Source organism: Dermacentor andersoni, chromosome 8, assembly GCF_023375885.2.
Source record: "Dermacentor andersoni chromosome 8, qqDerAnde1_hic_scaffold, whole genome shotgun sequence".
NCBI classification, from domain to species: domain Eukaryota; kingdom Metazoa; phylum Arthropoda; class Arachnida; order Ixodida; family Ixodidae; genus Dermacentor; species Dermacentor andersoni.
In genome coordinates, this window is record NC_092821.1 from 148,796,959 (window position 1) to 148,821,430 (window position 24,472).

General features: G+C 48.0%; 2 protein-coding genes across 5 annotated transcripts in view; one reads left to right on the plus strand and one right to left on the minus strand.

The window, feature by feature from the left end:
* Positions 1–2,222, plus strand: part of LOC126528972 (solute carrier family 35 member E3-like) — a 50,164-nt gene extending 47,942 nt beyond the window's left edge. For all 4 annotated transcript variants that reach the window (XM_050176569.3, XM_072290044.1, XM_050176568.3 and 1 more), the window contains 2 exons: positions 1–145; positions 1,630–2,222. The exon at positions 1–145 is cut by the window's left edge and continues 181 nt beyond it. In XM_050176569.3, the coding sequence (XP_050032526.2) occupies positions 1–145; positions 1,630–1,798 (314 nt within the window). In that variant the 3' untranslated portion in view covers positions 1,799–2,222. The remainder of the gene's footprint in view (positions 146–1,629) is intronic.
* The window catches only part of Sans (SAM_USH1G_HARP domain-containing protein Sans), a 129,562-nt gene that overhangs the window by 86,685 nt on the left and 18,405 nt on the right, over positions 1–24,472 (minus strand). The window lies entirely within an intron of this gene.

Consider the following 24,472-nt stretch of genomic DNA (forward strand, 5'->3'; position numbering starts at 1 on the left):
GCTCGTCGCTGGCCGGCTGCCTGCTCACGCTCAGCATGCAGTGGCTGCTGGGGCGCACGTCGGCGCTCACCTACCAGGTGCTGGGGCACGTCAAGATGTGCGCCACCCTGCTCGCCTGCGCGGTCGTCTTCGACGAGCACCTCAAGTGCGTGTCGAATTCGGAATGCGCTTCTTTTTTTCGAGCTCGTACCCTCGCTAATCCAAGGAATGCTCTTACTTCTTTTTTCGAGCTCGCACCCTTACTAATCGAACGAATGCTCTTACTTTCTTTAGAGCTCGTGCCCTCACTAATCGAAGCAATGTTCTTACTTTTCTTCGAGCTCGTACCCTCACTAATCGAAGGAATGCTCTTATTTTTTCGAGCTCGTACCCTCACTAATCAGGGGAATGCTCTTCTTTTTTTCGAGCTCGTACCCTCATCAATCGAAGGAATGTTCTTACTTTTTTCGAGCTCGTACCCTCACTAATCGAAAGAATGCTCTTATTTTTTCGAGCTCGTACCCTCAGTAATCAGGGGAATGCTCTTCTTTCTTTCGAGCTCGTACCCTCATCACTCGAAGGAATGTTCTTACTTTTTTCGAGCTCGTACCTTCACTAATCGAAGCAATGCTCTTACATTTCTTTCGAGCTCGTATACGCGCAGGTTGCCACACACACACGCGCGAGTATGCACCATGGTCATAATCGTTTGAAATGCACGTGTGTGTGGCAAAGGGAGTTGAGTAGGTGTGAGTGCGAACGCGAGCGGAGCGTACGTACGGGTGAGTGATCGTGCGGAAGAGCACAGTTTGGTGCGAGTGGAAGTCGAGTGAGTCGAGCGAGTGTACCGAGACGTGAGGTCGACGCCAGTATATATATATACGCGAGCGGTGCAGGTGAGTGAGTGTATAGACGAAATTATGAACGCGAGTACAGAGCGATACTTGCAAAAAAGAAAGAGTGAATGTTCCTTGTGCTGCCGATCTTATGATGTAATCCGAGGAAGGGAAAGAAAGAACGAAGGTTTCGGTTTCAGTTAGTTTAGGACGTAATAGGGGGCGCTGTATATAGTTATGAAAATACCTATACGGAAAGAGGTGGAAAAGTGAAGCTATCTGAGGTTGGTCTGTATTCGATCGTTCACGCTCGAGGATACAATCACTCGCGCGTCCATACTCGCGTGACTGTATAGCACAGGACACATCGGCCTTTGGCACTGCGCGCGGTAAGATTGTTAGCACTGTCGCTACAGAATGACGTCTTTTGCCGTTGAGTCCAGGGCTACACACAATTACGCGAAATCTCGCGGAAGTGAGCGAGTTCCCCGAAGGTGAACGACCGAACAGGTTGTGGCGTTAATGGTTGCAAGACTCAGTCTGTAATAGATATAGAGGATAACAAAGAACATTGAATGGAAGCTCGGGACTGTCCAATATAAGCGATAAAACGTTTTCCGGAAGTTACGGAACCGCTTCGGAAATTTCCGGAACGCGTCCCTCTGCCAGAGCCCATTGTTCCCTATGTAACAACGATTTCTCTGGCAACTCGCTGCTAACCGCACCGTCCCTCTTGCGTTGTTTGTTGTCATGGTGCATGGGCGTCAGCGAAAACCGCAACGTTTCGCCTATATATACGCACACGCCTTCGCAGGCCGGTGCAGCAGGGTGGCGTCTTTCTGACCCTGTGCGGTGCCGTCCTGTACACGGTGTTCAAGGCACGGGACGATCCAGCGTCGTCCACCGCTCCGTCTCGCCCCGACCGTCATCGCAACCCCTGCAACCAGCCGCTGCTCGGCTCGCCGCCTGCAGCCGTCAAGTGACGTGGCCGGATGCCGGGGACCGGACCCTATATATACCGATCGATTGATTAATGACCGGCCGGCAGCTGCTCGGTCGGTCGTTATAGGTGTACAGACTTTCTCTCTCGCCCCCTTGTGATTCGTGTGCAGAGTGGTACACTGCAGGCGTCACCATATCGCTGTTCCTGCGGACGCCACCCCCTGGGAAGTGTCACCACACTGCGGACAATGCAGACCTGTTCCACGCTCGACACGTGACCTGCCGGTCGTTGTGCGCACGTTCCTGTATGTCTGTACAGAGGCTTAAACATAGCAATTCAACTCGACGTTGTGCGCGGTGCTTACTGTTCGTGAATGTGCTTATTATTTTTCCTATAAAACTCCGTGCCCGCCGATCGCGGAGTTCAGGAGAGAGGGAAGAATAAAAGTATGTGATATCGCTTTACACTAATTGTGACAACGGCTGCTCATTATTCTAAAGCTGCTAGAAACCTATTCGATATTCGATTAGACTGCGTTTCGCTTCTGGCCGTATTTGATTCATATTCGATTCGGTCTGGAGAATATCATTATTCGCACTCGCCCAATTGTCTGTTTTTTTTTTGGCCTCCCGTATAGCTGCAAGTATTGGCTTTTGTTTCCTGGATGATTTTCGTGGCGACTCCACTTTCAGGATCGCCTCTTCCTCCGGGGTGGCGTATAATAAAGGTTCAACTAGCACGATGCCAGGGGTTGTTCGAAAAAAAAAAAAAAAAAGCGATCCTTCTGCCACATTTTCGCGGTTTTTTTTTCTACGTTTATTTTACCTCGTTCATTAAAAAAAAAACAATTATGTCATTGTAAGCTCGCGTTTTATCAACACTTAACGACAAAATAATTTCGTGATCGAGTTTTCTTTTCTTTTCTTTTTCGCGCATGCCCAACGGTGCGCCAGGAGGCGGTAGGCTTCCTCGCGTATCGTCACTCGAACGTCATCGCTCGCGTTGTCCGTGTCTGCTTTGTGTTTCGCGCTAGTTTAGCCTCTCTTTTAATAACGTACCAACCAGCCCTAACATCTATCCTCGTGGTGTATATGTATATATAGCATTCTTTTTTCGTCTATAACGAGTGACCCCCCCCTCCTCCTCCCTCCCCGCCAAAGGTACGACGCATGCTCCACCAGTAGTCACGTGCGCGACGCGATGGAGAACACCGCGGAGCAGCAGCAGAAGCCTGGATACCACGTCGTTCGGGCAGGCCGGCCGGCATGCGAAGCCGTCGAGTTCGCTGACCTTGATCTCCCAGCGTACGAACAACACTCGCTCGCGCTGCTGCTCTTGGAAGCTGCGTAGCGGCAGCCGCGAACGAGGAACAAGCGAGCAGCAGCAGCTCGCTTTCTTGCCGGCCTCGCACGGCCAACATTTTAACGCGCATACCAACGCGCGCGCGAGCAGAGATCCAGCAGCGCGGTACGCGTATACGGACCACCGTCTTTACTCGCGTATAATTCGACCGGTCTTTCTCTTCTTTTGTTACGTCGACCGCTCCGCGTACGCGGAGTCATCAGCTGCAGCGGGGTTGTTTTCAGTGTCAGAATTACACACCGCTCCCCTCCCCCTCGCCCCCACCCGACTCCGCCTTTCCCACCAGCTCTCCGAGTGAGATGGGGCGGGGAGGAGGAGGAATAGGTAAGAATAGCCAGCCTTGGTGTAATAGCGCTCGTTGGAAGAAATAAAGCGGCGCCCGCTTTGAATAGCAGAAAAACATTCTGAAAGCGAAGTCTTTTTAGACCCTCCCTCCCCTCACCCACGAGGTTCTGGTGTAACGGTGTACACGTGTACATATCTTTCCGAATATAGACGACTTACATATGCAGTCTCGGATGCTGGGCGACAATTAGTAGTGCCAGAGAGCGCCACCTCGGTTCGGCATGGTCGGACGATAGCACATAACGACATAACACTTGTACGCACGATGAGATCGACTAATTAATCGGCGTTCCTCGAGCACACGGAGACCATTTATGGAACAACGCGCGCTGTAGACAACAGCTTCGTGGCCAACGAAAACAGTGCACACCGGTCGAACAGTCCGTTTTGATGAATCGATAACGGTAATAATCCCTGCGAGAACGTAAGTTGGCCCATTATACGGATGACTTCTTGCACGAATCCGGCACTTGCCCGTAATCGTTAACGAAATCTCCAAAGCGTCACAAGCATGGCTATAGTGCAAAGATAGCCCACGGACTTATTAAGGTCCGTGGGCAATCGCAAGTACCAAGTGAGACTTGCGCAATCGCAAAGGGATCCGTATTACGTTTCCACAGTGTTGACGTTTCTTTTTTCACAAATGACGGGGAGAAAGACGGGTGGCGACACCTACGAGCAATTCTTGCACCAGGACCCCGTGACGTCACATCATCATCATCAGCAGCAGCAGTCTATTTCCCTGTCCACCGCCGGACGAAAGCTTCTCCCCCAGCGATCTCATTTTAACCCGGTCTTGCGCTAGCTGATTGCAACTTGATTTTCCCCTTGCGGAGAAGCAAGCTATAACTGCGGCATTTTTGTAGGCTTTCCCTAAGATGTTCGCGTATGCCCCCTGTACTCCTTCATTGCGCAATGCCTCCATTTATGTTGGTATTTCGACAGAATCCTTTTCATAATCTACGAAAGCCATAGAGGGTTTGGTAAACCGCAGGCTATTTGCTCCAAGGAATCTGCGTACGCTGCGGCGACCAGCCAAACGCCTGTCGTGTCTTGTGGACACGTGACCCTCGGCCTCGCATACGATACCTCCTCCCAACTCCTTATCCCTATCCCTCCTTATCCCACCTCTTCAAACCCCTGGGTGGCCTCACTACCGCCGCCACAGTAATGCAGGAGCAACCGCATTACCTGGCAGTGCACATATTATCCGCCATTAAGTACGCTGACAGAGGTGACCTAGGGACGTGAACTCGGACGATCACTTTCGGCGATACTATAGCCTTCGCGCGACGTAGTGCTCCACCAGCCAATCAGCTCATCCGGTTTTGCTCAACCAGCCAATCAGCGCGCGTATAATGGCCGAGGCGATGGCATCGCCGAAAGTGGTCGTCCCAGAATCCACTGGTCTGACGCCACGCTTTCGATGATCCGCTGGACACCAATAAGACTTCATCACTCTCTCTCACTCACAAAAAAAAAGACGTATTTGTTTGCATAGATAGGTACACGCGTTTTCAGGACCACCAGGCTTTGTACAAGGTGTGGGAAACGCCATTCAAATACTAAATACAGATATATATACACACATATTAACGATTACGATCAATGAAAGTTGATGGCGTACTATAAACCTCTTGATCAGTAACGGAGACGATGGCGGTTGGAAGGTGTTTCCAATGGTGACTATACTTCGCAGTAGTCTGGTCTTTAATGACCAGAGTATTTCCTAAATAAATAAATGAATAAAACGAGTCAGAGCACACTCATTTAGTGCGACCAATTCGGTATGCCGGTTTTCATATGGCCCGTGCACCACCGATTTATTTCGGGCCCAGCAAATGTTGCTTCATCATCATCATATGGTGATCGCGACGCGAGCGTATACATGTAGCGTATAGTTAGGCAAGGTCTGGTTAACCACGCTTCCGTTTCTCCCCTCTCTCTCTCTATCTAAACAATCAGTATCAGTAAAATTTTGAATCTGAATTACACTCGAAATCGTTAGAATTATTATTATTAAATCATTAGAATTACACGTTAGAAAATGAATTTAACGACAAACTATTGGCACTCTCTTTTTCTGAAACAACATGGACGAGCGTACACACCGAAATGCCGCAGAACACGTGACATCGCTATGACGCCCTTGCTTGTTGTAATTTTGACTAAAAAATTAATGAAGTTGACAGTCACTTAAGTATCCTTACGCGATTGGAATACGAAAGCATCGCGAATTCTCTAATTAATTGCTTACGTCCACGATACGTGACGTCATGCATCGTCACATGTCCTTCCCAACTACCTTAATACACCTAAATCCACTTTTCTCTAATTTGCACCAGCCTTAATCCCAACCTAGTCCGCTTTCATTCACCTTCATTCACATTACTCTACTTGAAGTCACCTTACTCTAACTTGTTCTCACTTTAATTCTGTCTAACTACTGACGTCATACAAGAGGCTGATGACGTCACTGATGATGGTGATCTTTGCAACTACTCGTTGCCTACATCGCCGGCTTTTAGGTCTCATGGGACATATAATGCATCCGCATCAAAAGGAAGCGGCTGTAAAGTCGTTGTAGTAAGCTGTCCTTACGACCATTCTGCGCATTCTGAAATGAAAACCGGTGCACATGATCGGTCAAAGCGAAGTCGAGTTTACTCTCGACTTTTTAAAAGCGAAGCATTTCTTGGTAAACATTTGATCACTTTGATAGTATCTATCTATCTATCTAACTATCTATCTAACTATCTATCAATCAATCAATCAATCAATCAATCAATCAATCAATCAATCAATCTATCTATCTATCTATCTATCTATCTATCTATCAATCAATCAATCAATCAATCAATCAATCAATCAATCAATCTATCTATCTATCTATCTATCTATCTATCTATCTATCTATCTATCTATCTATCTATCTATCTATCTAGCCGCCTACGTCTTGGTGCTCTCATGGTCGTTTCGTTAACTTGGTATGTACCACAATTGGCATAGTACGGCAAGAGTGCATTACAAACATAAATGATAGGTCATGAAATGAATGTCATGACATGCGTGTCATGTAGGTCGTGAAACAGCCGCCAACGTCTCGGTGCTCTCACAGTCGTTCCGTTAAATTAGTAGGCTCCGCATACTGCTTCGCATAACATAGATTCCCACAGAGCGTGGGATATCTGCCGGATTTTTGTATCTTTATAAAATATGCGCGGGCGTGAAGCGGATGGGGGGGGGGGGGTCACTTTTTTTGAGGAAGCGGGCAATTGGACTAAAAGAAGTGAGCTGTCAAGAAAAATGTGTCTTACTGGTTTCTAAAGTGGTACTGCTGACAGAGGTTGTACATACATTCACAAGAAAGTCACATGCATACGCAGAGCCTATACCCAGGTTTGATAAAAAGGCGCCCCGCCTTGCGTCCACCATACGTAGCTGGTAATACGAACATTCGTCGTTTTTCGTTTCACCTTTATGTGTAACTGTGCGTTACCGTGGGTCCATGTGGTTATACGTAAGTGAGCGTGGACTCGGACACTTCTTTGAACACGTGACATGCCTATAGTGCTTCGTGCTTTGTATGTGCGATCGTCCTGGTGGAATACTAGTGCCGTCATTGTGACTGAGCGTTCGTATCCTCTTTTGTTGAAATAAGCTTTTTTTTTTTCTAAAATTGAATTAGACTGCACCATTCCTCGGGCACTCTTTTGTTGCGCAGCGTTTGCGTATTATTGTCATAGCAATTATATGGACGCCCCGAACAAACTTTCGCCGTCGAATGCTGTGAACCCGGTTTAAAGCATGGATCCGGGAATTCGAAGAAGTGCGTCGTAATGACAACGCATTTCCACCGCATTTACCGCTAAATCGTCACTGTTTTCTTTTTTATTTTCTATATTATCACCTCGTGGGTCTCTGAATTCCGAGCTCTTGATGAGCCTCTGGTTTTGATTCGTCTGCCTGTGGCTGAAGGCAATTACTCTATTAACGTGCCTCATCGTTTCCCTTACTTGGTTACGTCATCATCCTATTTTCCAACGAAGCTGTGCCGTCGTTGTCGGATTTCGCTAAAGCTATCATCATCAGCAAGGGCTCCAGCGTCGCCGTCTGCTCCCACAGCTGGCTCCGTTGCCACTCGTCATTCGAGCGTAGAATTTCACTTCTGTCGTCGTAATGGGGGGGGGGGGCGTTTACGGGGGTACGAGACATTACTTAGGGGGGTATGAGCCATTGCTTAAGGGGGTACGAGCTACTCATTGTCTTACGCTACGGACAGATTTGATTTTGAAGCGCAACTGCTGTGATTGTGAAACATAAACGCCGTCATCTGCCGTCAACTCGAGAGCAAGCAACGCAAGACTCAACGTTTCCGGACAAAGCCCTGAAAGCGGTGGAGGCACACCGAGCAGTGCAGACACGACAGACAACTCCAGATCAATTCGGCCGAAGAGAGAACACAGGACCAAGCAAACACAACATTACACGCAAAATGAATATAAAAAAACAATCAAGTGTTTTCTATTTCACGACAAAGGTTGCTCATTAGGCTGCTGAGCACAAGGTCGCGGGATCGAATCCCGGCCACGGTGGCCGCATTTCAATGGGGGCGAAATGCGAAAACACCCGTGTACTTAGATTTAGGTGCACGTTAAAGAACTCCAGGTGGTCGAAATTTCCGGAGTCGTCCACTACGGCGTGCCTCATAATCAGAAAGTGGTTTTGGCACGTAAAACCCCATAATTTAAGAAAAAAAAACCTTGCTCTGATTACCAGCGCGCAAAAAAAAAGGGGGGGGGGGGGGCGGAGCAACTTGCGCGCGAAAAAAGACAAGCACGGCAAAACACCAACAGAAACCTCACACGCGCAAAAAAGGAACACTAGGCCTGGGAACCTAAAAAAAGGGCTCCTGAAAGATGCTGACCACGCGAAGCACGCAAAAGCGAAAATGAGGTGAAAGAACGGCGAAACAAAAGACTTACAATATGGACTGCTTGCGAAAGTTTGACTTGCATGGTGTACGTAACGGTCGGTGCAACTGACAGAGCTTCGCTGTTCGACCATCTTCACGAACTGGAAGGGGCGGTAATTTTTTTTTTTTTTTTTTTTTTTAGTGTCCACTGCAGGACGAAGGCACTTCCCATCGATCAGCGATTATACCCGTGTCTTGCGCCGTCTGACGACCCCCCATCTTATGTAAGCGAAATTGCGAATTTCATCGCGTGCCGCCCAATTATCCGCCCTCCCCCCCTCGACGACGCTTTTCCTTGGCACCCATTCCGGAACTCTTGATAGGTCATCAATTATCTGCCCTTACGCTATGTGCGGTCTTTATCTGGCGCTATGCATTCATCCCGATCAGTCATGACCGCGCTGTTGATGTGAACGCCGCTAGAAATCTTGAGAATTAAGTCCTCCGCCAGGTAAACGTGGGGCTGTATAGCGCGCTCTCTAAATCAACGTTCGCTGTGACTTTTGTATTATGATTCCACCGGACAGTCTTTTAACCCCGTAATGTCCGAACACAGTTCCCCACCGGAAAAGGTAGAAATTAACTTGTTCACCGCTATTTCTGGCGATGGGGAGCACATATGCACAAAAAAAGAAAAAACTGAAATCTTAGTTGAGTTAAAACCTAATTAGTTTCGTACTTATTTATTTATTTATTGGTTTGCAGAACTATCCAGAGCGTAAACTTCCCTACGGCAGATAAAAATAAACGCCGCGGACTTTAGGTACGTGGTATACCACGGTTAAATCAGCATTTTGAGGCATCAAACTCAGCGTGTACACCATATGCACAATGCATATACGTTGGCCATTACGGGGCACTTCGCCAGTATGTGCGCACTGGGTAATTTCACCACGATGCCCACTGCGGCACTCCCACTCACTGGTACTGTTTGCAAGAACTTTTACAAACCCTAGAGTGAGGTCCAGATTGTGACGTCAGCGGGGACGTAAGCGGTGACGTCACGCGCGTCGCAGCACGTCACACTGTAATCATTCACGATCCACTTACGACACTGCGGCGCTTTTCTTTTTTTCTTCTTTTTTTGTACTGGGCACAGTGTAATAGGAGAGGTTGGCGCCTTCAGGTGGCACCGGCTTGTTCTCATCGCTTGGCAAATAAAAAAACAATGTTATCACAAATTTGTCACAGGACGTGTCACAATATGTATGCGAAATACAGTCAGTCAGCATGAGCACGAAGTTCTGTAAACGCGGTGTGAGAACTACAATAAGCAAAAACAGGTTACCGACGCATATCGAAATTGCTGGCTGGGAACGCGTACTCTACAAGTGCAGTGCATACACGCACACACAGCAGCGATTTAGTCGTACGCGAGCGCACTCATCGGAGCGCAGACGCACACGACTGTCTTGATTTAACGCAATAGTCAATCATCGCGGTGGCTTTTTCACTGTACGGAATGATAATCAGCTAACTAGTTACGCTTGTGTAGTTCGATTTAGCTGCACGCGTCAAATAGGGCAAAATAAGTACGGAGCCATCCGCGTTTGCGACCGAATTGTCCAGCAAGCCTCAAATGTCCAACAAGAGGGAATGTCCAATAGTGGACATTCAGGCTCTATGGGCATTGAGACTATTTGGACAGACAGACTATTCGCATATTCGTACTATTTGGATTTTCCATCTCGGTTAGACAACACATCTCGGTTGGACATTCCGTCGCGTTGGAACTTGACGTCACGTGGAACATTCCGTCTCGGTGGAACATTCCGTCTCAGTGGAACATTCCGTCTCGGCGGAACATTCCGTCCCAAGGAACGTTCCGTCTCAGTGGAACATTCCGTCTCGGTGGAACATTCCGTCCCGAGGAACGTTCCGTCAGGTGGAACATTCCGTCGCCGTGGAACATTCCGTCTCCGTGGAACATTCCGCCTCGGTGGAACATTACGTCTCGGTGGAACATTACGTCTCGGTGGGACATTCCGTCACGTGGGACATTCCGTCACAGTGGAACATTCCGTCGCTGTGGAACAGCCGCCCCATGGAACATTCCGTCACGAGGGACATTCCGTCACGTGGGACATTCCGTCACGTGGGACATTCCGTCACGTGGGACATTCCATCTCGCCGGTGACCTGACCCGGTTGGACATATTCCGTCTCGATTGGACATTCAGGCTCTTAATCACACTGCATACGGTGTCATATGTGGCACGGCACAGTTTCGAACGGGAACGTTTAAACCGCGCAGTTTCAATTCAATTTCACCGCCGGCAGCATATCTGGTAACACGATTCCCTGCCCTGCCATTCGGATAGCGCGCGTTACGCGTTTTTTCCCAGGTAAACGCGGGTAAACACGGTACCCCGAAAAGCCGCTTCCTCGGCGAACCCGCCGCCAGCGGCCGAGGTGCGACGCGGAGACTATGACCGAGAGGCAGCACCGTGCCAGCGTTACACACCGTCCATCCAGTTAACCGGGGAAAGGATGGGATGAAGGGGAGGTACATAGCCGGCAGCGCCCCCCCCCCCCCCTTTTCTTTCTTTCTTGCTGGAACACACCTCGCTGTTCTTCTTCCTTCTGCTTCATACCAGCTGCAGAAGCAGCAGAAGCCAGACGAGGTCGGCATACGCTCCCATGGCGCAGTCGCGTCGACTGGCACGCCGCCGCCGCCTCACGCTAAACAGCGAAGAGAAGACGCCGTAACGAGGCCAGCTGAGAAGCAGCCCCCGCCGACGAGAGAGAATCACGTATAGACCATCCGCGGCACGCCGAAAGCCGCGTGCCGAAGACAACGAAAGACGCCGCCCAGGCACGCCTTAAACACTACTACTCAACTCCTTCCCCACCCCCCTATTCCTCCTCCTCGACACCGAGCGCCAGACTGGACTCCCCCCCCTCGCCCCCCCCCCGGCCTTCTCCGCCGCCACTCTTAGCGCTTGGAGGTACACTGCTCGGAGTTTCTTTTTTTTTCGTGAATTACGCGGAGTGAACGCGACGACTAGTGCATACACCGGTATATGTATTTCGCTTGTAAACGGCAAAAAACGAAAGAAAGTAGGAAAGAAAAAGAAACGGCGAAAGGGAACGCTCTCACGGCCACGGTCTGCATCATTCGCGCGCGGCTGGTATGGGAAACAGACAAAAGAAAGGGTTACGTGGCAACGTGACGTTTAGACGTCTTCAAGTAAAACTCCTTTGTTTTCCTTTTGGGCTCGCCCTTTCGGCTGCATATAGACGTAGCCGTCTTCGCGTAAGCCGCCTTGTTTTCATTTAGACTTGCCCTTTCGGCTGCTTGTAGCCCATACGTGCCGTCTACAACGCTTCTTGTGTAGACAACGCGTAGCGATCTATATATGACTTCTTGCAGACGGTTCTACCTTCTTTTTTAACGTTACTAAAGTTCAATTGTGGGGTTTAACGTCTCAAAGGCAACACTGGGGCTGCGAGGCACGCCGTATAGACGAGGGCTCTGACTCAACTTTGACCACCTGCTGTATGCGCTTGGACCTTGCACCCTCTGTATTGCGAAATGAACTCCAGCAGTGTCGAGTGTTTGGGCCTTCCATCTGCGTTTTGTGCATAAGAGACTTCTCCAGCAAAACATTAAAGACTGTGAACTGCGTCCCGAATTCTATGTATAGCCGACATATTGTCTATTAATTACTTCCTCTACTTATATATGTATCTCATTATTTATCATCACTGCAATTGTACCGATTGAGTTGCTGTTGCTTGCCAAATGAACTTTTATGTTGGCCATGAACAGGAGGTCCCAATTCAGTTTTAACTATGGGACCTCCTTCTGTATACCTCTATCTGTATAGTATTTTTATGTATTAATAATAATTGATCCATTGAGTTGCGTGGACAGCAGTTATATATTCATATTTACGTAATGGCAGCCGTATATATTTTCTTTTTGGATTGATCATTATATATATAATTTTATTGCTGTAGATCAGAACCATTTGGCGAAATGATGATGCGGCTTTATTTCAGCATGATAACATAGCGACAAGAGCGTTGCAGTCAACGACTGTACTGGGACTATTTGCCATTTAGAAACAGTTAACAAATACCAGTGGCGCAGGAAAGATCAAAATGTAAAACGAATAACAGAGGCGTACATTTTGAAGGACAATGAGTCAATCTATCTTTACAACGCAAGAAAAGAAGGGAAAAAAAGCTTCACTGTACAAACATGGCTTTGGAACAGCCGTGTTGGTTTTCCACTTTGCTCTCTCCAAGGCAGCATACTTATAATAGAACAGAAGGGTGTATCAACCTTTTATAGTTTGCAAGAAGGCACAGCCACATAGCTGTCTACAAAGGGCCTACAGACCAACTATACAGACTGCTTAAATTAATTTTCGTGAAAATAAGAGGTCAACTGCGGGCTCGCAAATACCTAGCTCTCAGGCCAACGTATTTGTTTTGTTTTCCGTTACATTTCTCAGCGTTAGAGGCCCAGTTGGAAGAATCCAGTCGCAGTAACCGTAAGCGGCCGCGCCAGCTAGAATCGGCGTCCTAATCCCCTGCATATTTCGACCCGTGCACGATGGCGCATCCGGGTATTCTCGCTTTTTTTGTTGTTGTTGCGCTGCCTTTTGTTCTGCGTAGCGGTAAAGGTTCAGCGATTTGAGCCAAGAGAACGAAATACACATTTTTCGCTTCCTTTGCCCCATTTTGTCTCTTAACCCACCGCTAGTCGCTCCTCCCCCCCCCCCCAACTCCTGTGTGCCAGAACATTACGTGGCTGCATTACAACCGACCACAGTGGCAGCGGATAAACCTCGAAGACAGTGCGATACCGCATGTGAGAAGGTGCACTGGAAACAGCGCAGAGGATGGTCACGAGCAACGCCGCGACACCACAAAGAAACCGAAACTATGGGAAGCCCCCCCCCCCCCCCCCCTTAGGCGCGCAGTGCTAACAACACAAAGGGGGAACCCGAACTACAACACGAACTGCAAACAAAACAAACCGCAGCGCAATAATCACACATCGCATAAAAGAGAAACAAGAACTATATGTATATATATACCCTCGTGACCATCGCTCTAGTGGGAAACCACGCGAAGCGCATTCCTCAGAATCTTATGCACACGCCACGCTGAACCGGCGCCGGGTCAGCGGCGCGCGAATGCCGACTGCGCGTTCCGGCCGGAGCGTGTCGAACTGGACAAAGAGAGAGAGAGAGAGAGCTGCGATCTGGCTTTGACTATATGGCTTAGCCTTGAGATATGGGATCCCGAGAAGTAATAACGCCAAAGTCCTGTCGTCATCGTGGTGGGCCAGCGGTTGTGGCGTTCTCCTACTGCTATACCGAGGCCGCTGCTGCATCGAATATACGGATGGCCGTGGCCGTATTACGATGGGGTCGGAATGTACGCACGCGCACAAACTCTTATATAAACGGACAGACACGTACACACGCACACAGAGACACGCACGCATGCCCACACGCAAAATAACGTACTGGTATGACACGATTTTTCCGCGTTAAATGAGGGTCCTGGACCACGATAACCTAGAGAAAATACCGAGACCTCGGCGCGCCCTAAGCAATCGGCTATATTATCTTTTCTACGAACCAATCAACTAAATGTATACGTTTACAATTGAGGTGTATACGTACATGACCGTAGAAGGTGGTCAAGTGGAAGCATAACCACGTGACGTTTTGCTCCGGCTCGCTCAGCCGTCTGTTACTCGTTGCGCTGTATACATAGCAGACGATCGACCGAGCGACCAGCACGTAGCAGACGACGAAACGAGCCGGAGCAAAACGTAACGATGTTCTGCTACCACATGACCACGGCTTGGAAATCGAGGTCATTCGTATAAAGCAAGAACAAATGAAGGGCTGAAATGCCTCGCCCGAACATCCACGAAGGGTAAGGCCAGGTTTACCCCAAAAGCTAATACTGTACGTAGCATGCTCTGTCTTTCAGAGATCTGCCCAAGATCTTTTCGATCTTTGGGCTAGCTCGCGGCTCTAATCCTTCGCCTTCGTGGTGAACAAGCTTGACTTGTGAGAATTCCACAAAGCCGCCTTCTTTCTTTCTTTCTTTCTTTCTTTCTTTCTTTCTTTCTTTCTTTCTTTCTTTCGAGTCCCCGATCTTTAACTTCGGCAATGCTCGCCCCCCCCCCCCCCCCCCCCCCCATGCAAGACAACGCTTGGTCAAACTCTTCGCCGCAGTTCCTTAATCCCGCTCTCGCGCGATCGCATTATACATAACATACGCGGTCACTAAACCGCGTATACCAGCGGACGCGGCACTCGAAAGACAATGGCAAGCCACCCGCAGCGGTCTTCTTACATACCGCTCGCGCCGATATCTGCAGGAGGTCACGAATATACCATTCTTGACATGCAATGCGCCCGGCGGCCGCGTTCCCATCGCGGCGGCGTTGGTCTGAATGCATATATATATAACTATCACACAGCCGAGGCCTGCTTGAAGAGCCCAAGGTCATTGTACGAAGAGGAAGGTTAACTTCAATATACTGTAAATACACAAGGGATCGATCGAACGAGGAAATTATTCTGATCGGCAATAGCTGCACCGATTTTTATTAGGTTTGTTTTATGCTAAAAATAAAATGCTAAAATATACCGGCCGTCGGGAGCGGATGTTTTAACCTAGATCATCATTTTCTTCGCAATGTCTGTATATACTGCTAAAAATTGTACAAAAAATCTGAATGTTACAACTGTTTACAACATCGTCAATAAAATGTGATATCCAAATTCTCTGAACTGGCCTGTTAAGACATAAAGCATACAGAAATAATGTAATATACATCGCCCTGAAATATGCCACCGATTTGCGATTATAGGACTTTTGAGAAACCGTCGTATCTATTGTCACAATTTACCGTATAAACTGCAAAACTCGCATATCAATTTAATGATGACGCGGCGCTTAATTTTACGCTGAAAAAATAAATATAACAAAGAAGGGGCACAAGGACGCAGACGGATGTAGAGAATGGACACGTGTGTATTTTCTATGTCCGTCTGCGTCCTTGTTCCGTTCTTTGTAATATCTTTTTTTTTTTTTGCCTGTGTAAAAATGAGCACTACGTAATGACGAATGTGCATCAACAAGCTTCTTTTACTGCTTTGCTCAGACGTCAAAGTTGCCCGCTACAGACTCTCCAGCGGATATGCAAATTTACAGAACTGCGGCATCTGCTCTCGCTACCAAGTTGCGGCTATACGTACATGTATTTCTAAAGTGTGCTCGCATTTTTTTTTTTTTTTCAGAGCTTATCGAGTTCTCTCAATATTTTTTTATCAAGACTACGGTGTCCCAAATAAGAATTCTCCCTCCAACAGCCGGTATATAGAAGAGTGCATGTTTTTTTGCTTCTCTTAAATGCCAGGAATTTCCCTGAACTTGGTTCATTGGTTCTTTAATGAGAGCTCAGATGCATTCCCCGTGCATTTGAACAGGGGTAACGAGACGTTGGCCACGAGGCAAAAAAAAGAAAAAAAGAGAACACCCCTCTCACGTGGATCGAGACATAAAAGACGTTACGAATTACGCACTCCGTCGACGCCACCGTGCATTGATATCGTAGTGTATGCACGGCGCTGTCAGCTCGATGTCGCCCCCTTTTAACGCGACAGCGTTAAGGACCCCGTGTCGCGGGAAATCCGGCGTCGGCGTTCCGCGTCGGCGTTGGACGTCGCGTCGTAAAAAAGAATTTCGTTCCAAATTCCCGATTACGCACACCCAACCACTTCTCTACCACCAAAGTTGCTCATGCCTTGCCTTTCATTCTTTGCAAAGTTATCCCTGGGAATTTTGAAAACGGCAGCCCACAAACAAATGGAATGGAAAAAATCAAACACCGACAGCGCACGTCCTTTATGTTAGCTCTTCTCAGATTGAAATATTAAAAGGGCGAAACAATAATACCAAATAGACCCACGCAAGAGGCCGCGTTTCTACCAGAAATCTCGCCTTCCTGCATAGCATCCGCAGCCAGCGTCTCCCGGTAAACGTTGCGGTTACCTAAGCTACAGTTGCCGGGAAGCATGAAAAGCGGTAAGGGGTCTCTGAACGCTGTCGCGTTCCACTCTTAAAGGCGAAGCTTATAAGCGTCCTCCACATTTTTCCTGGCTCCCAAAGCACCAGGAAGGCGTTGCGACCGAAAGGCTCATTAGCATAAACGTGATCCCGCTCGCATACTACACGTATCAGGCGACATCGACGCGTACCGGGATTTAAAAAAAAGAAGAAAAAAAAACAGCGTGCAGGTTACGCTATGCGAGGAGGGCGCTGCAGAGCGGTGGCACCTTATAACGAATACTCGACACGGGTGAAGAGTTGCCCTTGCGGACGCGTGTCCCATGGGGAGGGCCGAGGCATTCGAATACGTACGGAGAGGGGGGCGAAGAAGGTGAGATAAGCTATACGAATACGTGGCCGTGACACCGGGGCGACTCTAGAAGCAGCAGGGGAGGTTCACTTCCGGTTCCGGTGCTCCGCTCTGGTGGCGCAGTGCGCGTGGTGCGGTGTACGGAAGAGCGAAGTTGTGCACGCGACGTTGCTTCGGAGGAGACGTCGTGCAAGGGGTCGCCAATTTAAACGGATCAGATCAAAGCACGATTTCCTACAGAGTCAGGGAAACACTTGACTTCAATCAACTATAGGGTAAAGAGAACAGACTGCTGCAACTTCGGGAAGGGATGTTCTACAATGAATCACGTCCGCGTCGTCAATCGGGTATACTTGAGCAATTGGCGGAATGCAAATCAACCTCTCTGTATGGTTTTCATAGACTACAAAAAAAGCATTTGATTCAGTAGAGATACAGGCAGTCATAGAGGCATTGGGCAGTCGAGGAGAACAGGATGCATGCGTGAACGTACCTTGGGAAATATATACAAAGACACCACAGTATACCTTAATTTCTCCACAAATCGAAAAATACCTATCAAGAAAGGGATCGGGCAAAGAAACACAATCTCTTCCATGCTATTCACTGCATGCATAGAAGTATTCAAACTATTAGACTGGGAAGGCTTAGGAGTGAAGATCAACGGTGAATATCTCAACAACATTCGGTTTGCAAATGTCCTGTTCAGCATCATGGGCATGAATTGCAACACATGATTGAGGACCTTAGCCGAGAAAGTGCAAGAGTGGGGTTGAAGATTAATATGCAGAAGACAAAGATAATGTCCAATAGCTTGGCAAGGGAACTAGAATTCCTGATCAACAGTCAGCCTCTACAGTCTGTGCAGGAGTACGTTTATCTAAGTCGATTACTCACAAGGGACCCTGATGATGAGAAGGAAATTTACAGAAGAACAAATATGCGTTGGGGTGCATACGGCAGGCATTACCAAATCCTGACTGGGAGCTTACCACTCTCGTTGAAAAGAAGTGCACAATCATTGCATTCAACCGGCGCTAACGTATGGGGTAGAAACTTGGAGGTTAACAAAGAAGTTCGAGAAGAAGTTAAGGACCGCGCAAAGAGCGAGGGAACGAAACATGCTTGGCGTAACATTAAGAGACAGGAAGACAGCGATGCGAATCGGAGAACAAACGGGCATAGCCGATGTTCAAGTTGACACTAATAGAAAAATAATGGGGCTGTGCATGCCACGTAATGATATCTGGCGGGCCATTAGAGAATGGGTGCCAAAGAAAGGGAAGCGCAGCCGAGGAATGCAGAAAATTAGGTGGGGTGATGAAATTAGGAATTTTTCAGGCGCAAGTTGGAATCAGCTAGTGCAAAACAGGGATAAATGGAGATCCATGGGAGAGGCCTTGATCCTCCAGTGGACATAAAGATAGGCTGATGATGATGATGATGATGAAAGGATTGATTTTCTTACAAGACTCACTAGGGGTAACTCTGGCGTTGAGATCGCTCAGCTGTCATGGTAATGATGCATACATAAAACATGATTTGTCTGAAGGTGGTGGCCCCAGTAAGGTCCCTAGATAAATTGTTTATCTAGAGGATCTAACGCGACAAAGAAGGCTGAGTAACGAAAACCGATCTCGAAGGCTATGCCTTTCTTTCTGGCAGATTAAGCGCCGGAAAAGATGGCAGGAACTGCAAACACCTCTGCAGGCCACGATGTTTTATAGGAATCACCGATTATTTGTGCTTGTGGCTGCAAATTTTGTTGTGATGTCGGTTGCGCTTCACCTTTCTACATTTTCAAGCACCTGTGCCTTTATATACGTAATCATTGTAATCGTTATATACGTAATCATTGTAATCAATTATATGCGTAATCACAGGTGGGAACCAAAATACCCCCCTACCCTCCCCACGAATGGTTCCCTCGGTGTAACAGAAAATAATCTCGAAGGCCATGTTTTTGTGCAATGCAAGCGCCGGAAGCTTAGATTGCACGGGCCAAGGAGGAGGAGGAGGAGGAGGAGATTTTCATGAAGAGAAATGAAGAAAGGTCGGCCAGAAGAGAGCGTGTCTGTAGCCTGCTACTCCTCACTGGAGTAAGGGGAAGTGCGAGATACTGGGAAAGGTAGGTGGCAGGTGATTATGTTACGGCACAATGAGCTACTGTATACACTTTGTCCAATACACGGATCTGCACTTTAGACACAATGCACGCCGGAGTAAATCTCGCCCACACAAAACGTTATCGCGCAAACACATTTCGCACTGTCTTCACGTCTCACAGGTTCTAGATGCGACCGTCCACAGTCTCGCGAAGAAAGTTGAAGAGTGATTTTATCGCGGGTTCGGCATGGTAAACTCTTCTCCACGCGCCTAAAATCTCTTTTTTTTTTTTCCGGTAAGGGACGAGAGTCCAGGCAGTCAACATTACAGACTTTAGGTGTCCTTCGCTCGGCTGCATGTTGAGGGCCCAGGCAAAGTATGTGAGCTATTTGTCTCGGGAGTGTGACAGACGCTACAGTCAGGGTCCCGCTCTCGTCCCATCTCGTGAAGGTATCGGCAAGCGTAAGTGCCACACCGAGCCGTAGTCATAGAAGTGAGCGTGGAAGCTGGAGTCGCGAGCAAGAGTCAAAAAAAGTCTATGGAGGCGCTCTTGCCGAATTTAGTGGGTTGTTCCACTGTCGCCCCAGAGAGGTTTTGATGGAGTTACGGAGCAAGGCGTTGACGATGTCATACCGGGGCGAAAAAAAATTAAGTGGCGCGATCCGAAATTCCGCCGCCACGGCATCCAGGCTTTGAACATCGCCTACTTGCGAATCACTTCTCGTAGCGCAATAATATTGTTTGAAAAAAAAATGACCAATTTACTACAAAGTCACGCAAGGCTATTTGAAGCCGGATGTGACAAAGTTTAGGCAAAGTTCGCGTTTAGTCTCACCCGTCATTCCTATTGCGGTGGCCACCCACAATTCCTTCGCTCGCTGAATAACCACCGTATACTTTCAGCTAACGCAAACAATTTTAAGGAAGCAAGCACATCCAGGTACTTTAGTGAACACTACAGCTAGGGAGTCGTTGCTTCTAGTTAATCTCTCTCTCTCTCTCTCTCTCTTTTTTTTTTTTTTTTTGCACAAGGAATGCCGGCGCTCGTGACGTAATCGACAACGGTAATACGGGGGCGTGGGAAAGTCTCGCACTCGAAAAACGCGCACGCGTTGTTCAGCGTCTACCCAAGAATCTTAAACGGTTCCAAGTCGCGCCCGGCCCGTCGATAAGAAGTCGGGGGGACCGATTTAATTGCCCAAACCTATAACCCCCGAGCTCCGCGGCCGACCGGTTTCTTTCCTTCGAGGTGGTATAGTATACGTTATGATACAAACTTCCTACTCGGCAAACTCGGGCCGCTGATACGACTCGCGCTTGCTTGCATTTCAAGCCGAAACGCTAAACGAAATAAAACTGAAAAAAAAATATATACAACTAATGATCGAAAGGTGTATACAAAAAAGTATCGGCGCGCGCCCTCTCCCGTTTGTGACCGCCTTAGATAAAAAAATTTTAGCAATAGAACGCGACCGGCAGAGCGTACGCACACTGTGTTGATATATACCGGTTGGGCCGCCATGGAGTCGGCGTACGTGTAACACGTGGAACGTGCGCGAACGCATACATCGTTGCCTGGGGCCATCGCGCGCTGAAAGGAACAACAAACGTAATAATGCAATCTTCAAAGAGTTGGGAAACGAGAAAAGGAAAGAAAGAAAAGGTCTTCAGACAAGTTTACCGGAGGGTATACGTCGCGAGTTCCTCGCGTTATCGAGACGGAATGTTTGTCTTTCTTGTTTTCTTTTTTGTTGTTGTTTTTCTTCGAGGACACGTTTGAGATAAACCGGAATGCGCGAGCTGTACCCGCGCGGCCGCCGCTTTTCCCACGCACCCGTTTCATAACGACGTGCTTTGCTGAACGGTGCACGAGCATGCATGCATGCATGCATGCATGCATACATACATACATACATACATACATGCATACATACATACATACATACATACATACATACATACATACATACATACATACATACATACATACATACATACATACATACGAGCAGTGTGGTCTAAAGAAGCCACCGCGGACACCCACAAAAAAGAGGCTGCCGCACAGCTCACCGACGCGGCTGTCCGTCCAACGGCGGCTGAAATTTGATCTACACACACCTTGCAGGGCAAGTCGGATAAGATTCATTCGCTCGCCACGCGCTCAGAGAACGCCTCCACAATAGCGCGAGACGTGCACATATACATAACTGGTCACTGTGGCGCGAAGATGCACCCGCGCTGCATAACTCTCCGCCCATTGTGCTGTTTTTAGTAGAGCGTGAGGCCGTACGTGTGGACGTGAACAGGGGAGGACAACAGAAGGCGAAGGAACGTGCTGAACTCGGAAGTATGTATGTGTATGCAGCGTGAGCGAATATTCGAAACTTTCCGACAACGAATCGAGTACACCGTATACGATTCGACTCAGTATTGAATCGGACAGTCACTATCCCTCCCCCCCCCCGTATACGTAAACGCTTATTTCTCGGATAGTTTTCGAATAATTATGTAACATCGTCGGCTGTGCGCGATCAAGCATAACACTGGAGCCAAATTAAGCGCGCTAAACTTCTTCCCACATGCGGCCATGGTATACGCATAAAACACGGTAAGTTACGTAATGGAGCACGCTGCAAGTCGTTCAGGGAGACAAGCATTTCCGGACGAGCAATTGTCTGCTAAGTTATTCCAACTCACCCAAGCGTCCCAAGTACGCGCGAATAAAGCGCTTACTGTGTTGCTAATGCTCAATTTGCGATTCCAGTAAACGACGCGCTTCATAATGTTCAGTGCATTGAGAGAGATTCGCTAACGTTGTGAATATGCTACGATGTGGACATCGTTTTACATAACAGAGAGATGAAGAGGAAAGACAGGAAGGTTAACCAGATATTAGTCTCCGGTGTGCTACCCTACACTGGGGTTGGGATATAGGAGTTAGAAAAAGGACAGAGAGGAAAGGGTTAAAATATGCACGTACAGAGAGAGACACACACGTGAAGTGCGTTCCAGTTAGAGACGTTCGCAAAGGCCGGTAGATCGCAAGAAGCGCAGTAGCTCTTGCAGGGCCTTCTTCTGTGACGTGAGGTCCTGTCGATGGCGTAGAATCCCTTCCTCGGACAGTGGTCGGACGTCCAACTGGTCGAGCTCGTGGCAAAGGGATTCCCTCTGTGGACTTTTGTTATGTAAATGGTGACGAAAACGGCCTGCTCGTCATCCGAAAAGTATTAGACACTCTATTCGTCTGTGGAACCTATTCGCGAGTCGTATATTTGACTGACTCGGTCTCAAATATTAATATTAGCACACCACGAAAACTGCACGATATATATATATATATATATATATATATATATATATATATATATATATATATATATATATATATATATATATTAGCACTTCCGCAGGCGCGGAAAAAAAGCTTAAGGAGGTATGAAACAAGAGTACTCACGTACGGGGCAGAAACCTGGAGGCGTGCGAAAAGGGTTCTACTTAAATTGAGGACGACGCAACGAGCTATGGAAAGAAGAATGATGGGTGTAACGTTAAGGGATAAGAAAAGAGCAGATTGGGTGAGGGAACAAACACGAGTTAATGACATCTTAGTTGAAATCAAGAAAAAGAAATGGGCATGGGCAGGACATGTAATGCGGAGGGAAGATAACCGATGGTCATTAAGGGTTACGGACTGGATTCCAAGGGAAGGGAAGCGTAGCAGGGGGCGGCAGAAAGTTAGGTGGGCGGATGAGATTAAGAAGTTTGCAGGGACAACATGGCCACAATTAGTACATGACCGGGGTAGCTGGAGAAGTATGGGAGAGGCCTTTGCCCTGCAGTGGGCGTAACCAGGCTGATGATGATGATGAAGCAAGAGTAACCAATTATTCCAACGCTCTTGGCATATCGGATCGTCCAATCGTGTATGTATCCTTCAAAATGAGTAAATGTGACTTTACTGATTGACGACTGTTGTGGGCATAACTCCTTACCCTTCTTTTTTTTGCTATCTTCTTACATTTCCAGAGCAGAAAATCACATTCCTTTGCAAGGCTATCGAACATGTAAGTGCGGATGCCCACGGAGATCGACCGAAGCAATATAAACCGGTGCGCAGGCCCGTTACCATGGCAACCACTGCTTCGAGCTCTCACGCACCAGTGCTAGTCGTCGTACAAACGTCTGCACGGAGACGTCTGTGCCTCGTCTCCGCGGTCTCTATGTGTGACCAGCTGCAGGCTGGCACCTTCATCAGCGGCGAAGGCAGAAAGAAAGAGAAGAAAAAAGAAGGCAACACAACAAAAAAAAAAAGCAAGCGAAAAGGCCAGCACGTTTGCAAAACAAAACGCCCGCCCGTACAGCTCCATCGTCGTATGTAGGCGCACACGCTGAACACACAAACCTGGCTGCTGCTCCGGACGCCGGCGCAGCTGACACGCTCCGGCATTTGGGTCGCGAAATGACGCATTTACCGCGGACCCAAAGTTGGCGTGTATATAGGAGCGTCGAAAGGCAAGAGGCTCCCGATGGAATTGGTTGGAAATGCTCGCTCGTTTTTTTTTTTTTTTTTTAGGTCTCGTGATAGGTACAGGCGCTCCTCTGTATAAACTTCACACCGGAATATACTTATACAACATGCAATAACAAACTAATTTGAGTACGCATGTGTGGCAACAAACGTTCTTGTAAATAAACTTCTAGTTTTCTTTCAAACACAATGTATTTCTTTTTCATCTATTACCTGATGCAAATACTGTCAAAATCTGCGATCTCAAAAGTGTAACTGCGGAAAGCGCAACCTACGAATCATACCCCTCACCTAATATATATATATATATATTCTCTAGTGCGTCTTGAACTACGTTCTCTCACGCCTCAACTAGGTGGATCATTATGGATTTTTCTGCCCTTCTCTTTTTTTCAGTAGTCTTACATACAACCAACGCCAGCTCTAAATAAACACCACAATTCCTTTACCGTAGTACTATATAGACTAATGCCACGGTAACCTCAAAATTTAAATTGTGCTGTTTTAATTACGCGCCGAAACCACGATCCGATTACGAGGCACACGCCGTGGTGGGGGGAGAGACTCCGGAGGTGTAATTTTGACCACCCGGGGTTTATTCTTCAGCGTGCCCCAAATAGACAACACTCGAAGCGTTCTTTTTTTTTTACGCATTCCGCCTCCATTGGAATTAAGCCGCCGCAGTCGGGGTTCGAACCCGCTACCTCGAGCACAGCGACGCGACGTCATACGGGCACCGATCCACCGCGGCACGGCTCGGATCGGCACACACAACCTCTCAACAAATCACCACCACGAGTCAGCTAATGATAAGCCCGAATGCCACACTAACGCCACCGATGGCCGCACTGCGCGACAAATCTGTGTCATCGAACGACATCGACTGCATGCCACAGAATGCTGAGTGTGCCATCGTCGAGTGTGACAAACGACGAACTCCCCCTCCGCCCCCCCCCCCCCCCCCACCCCACCACCACTAGATGCAGCACGAGGCTGTT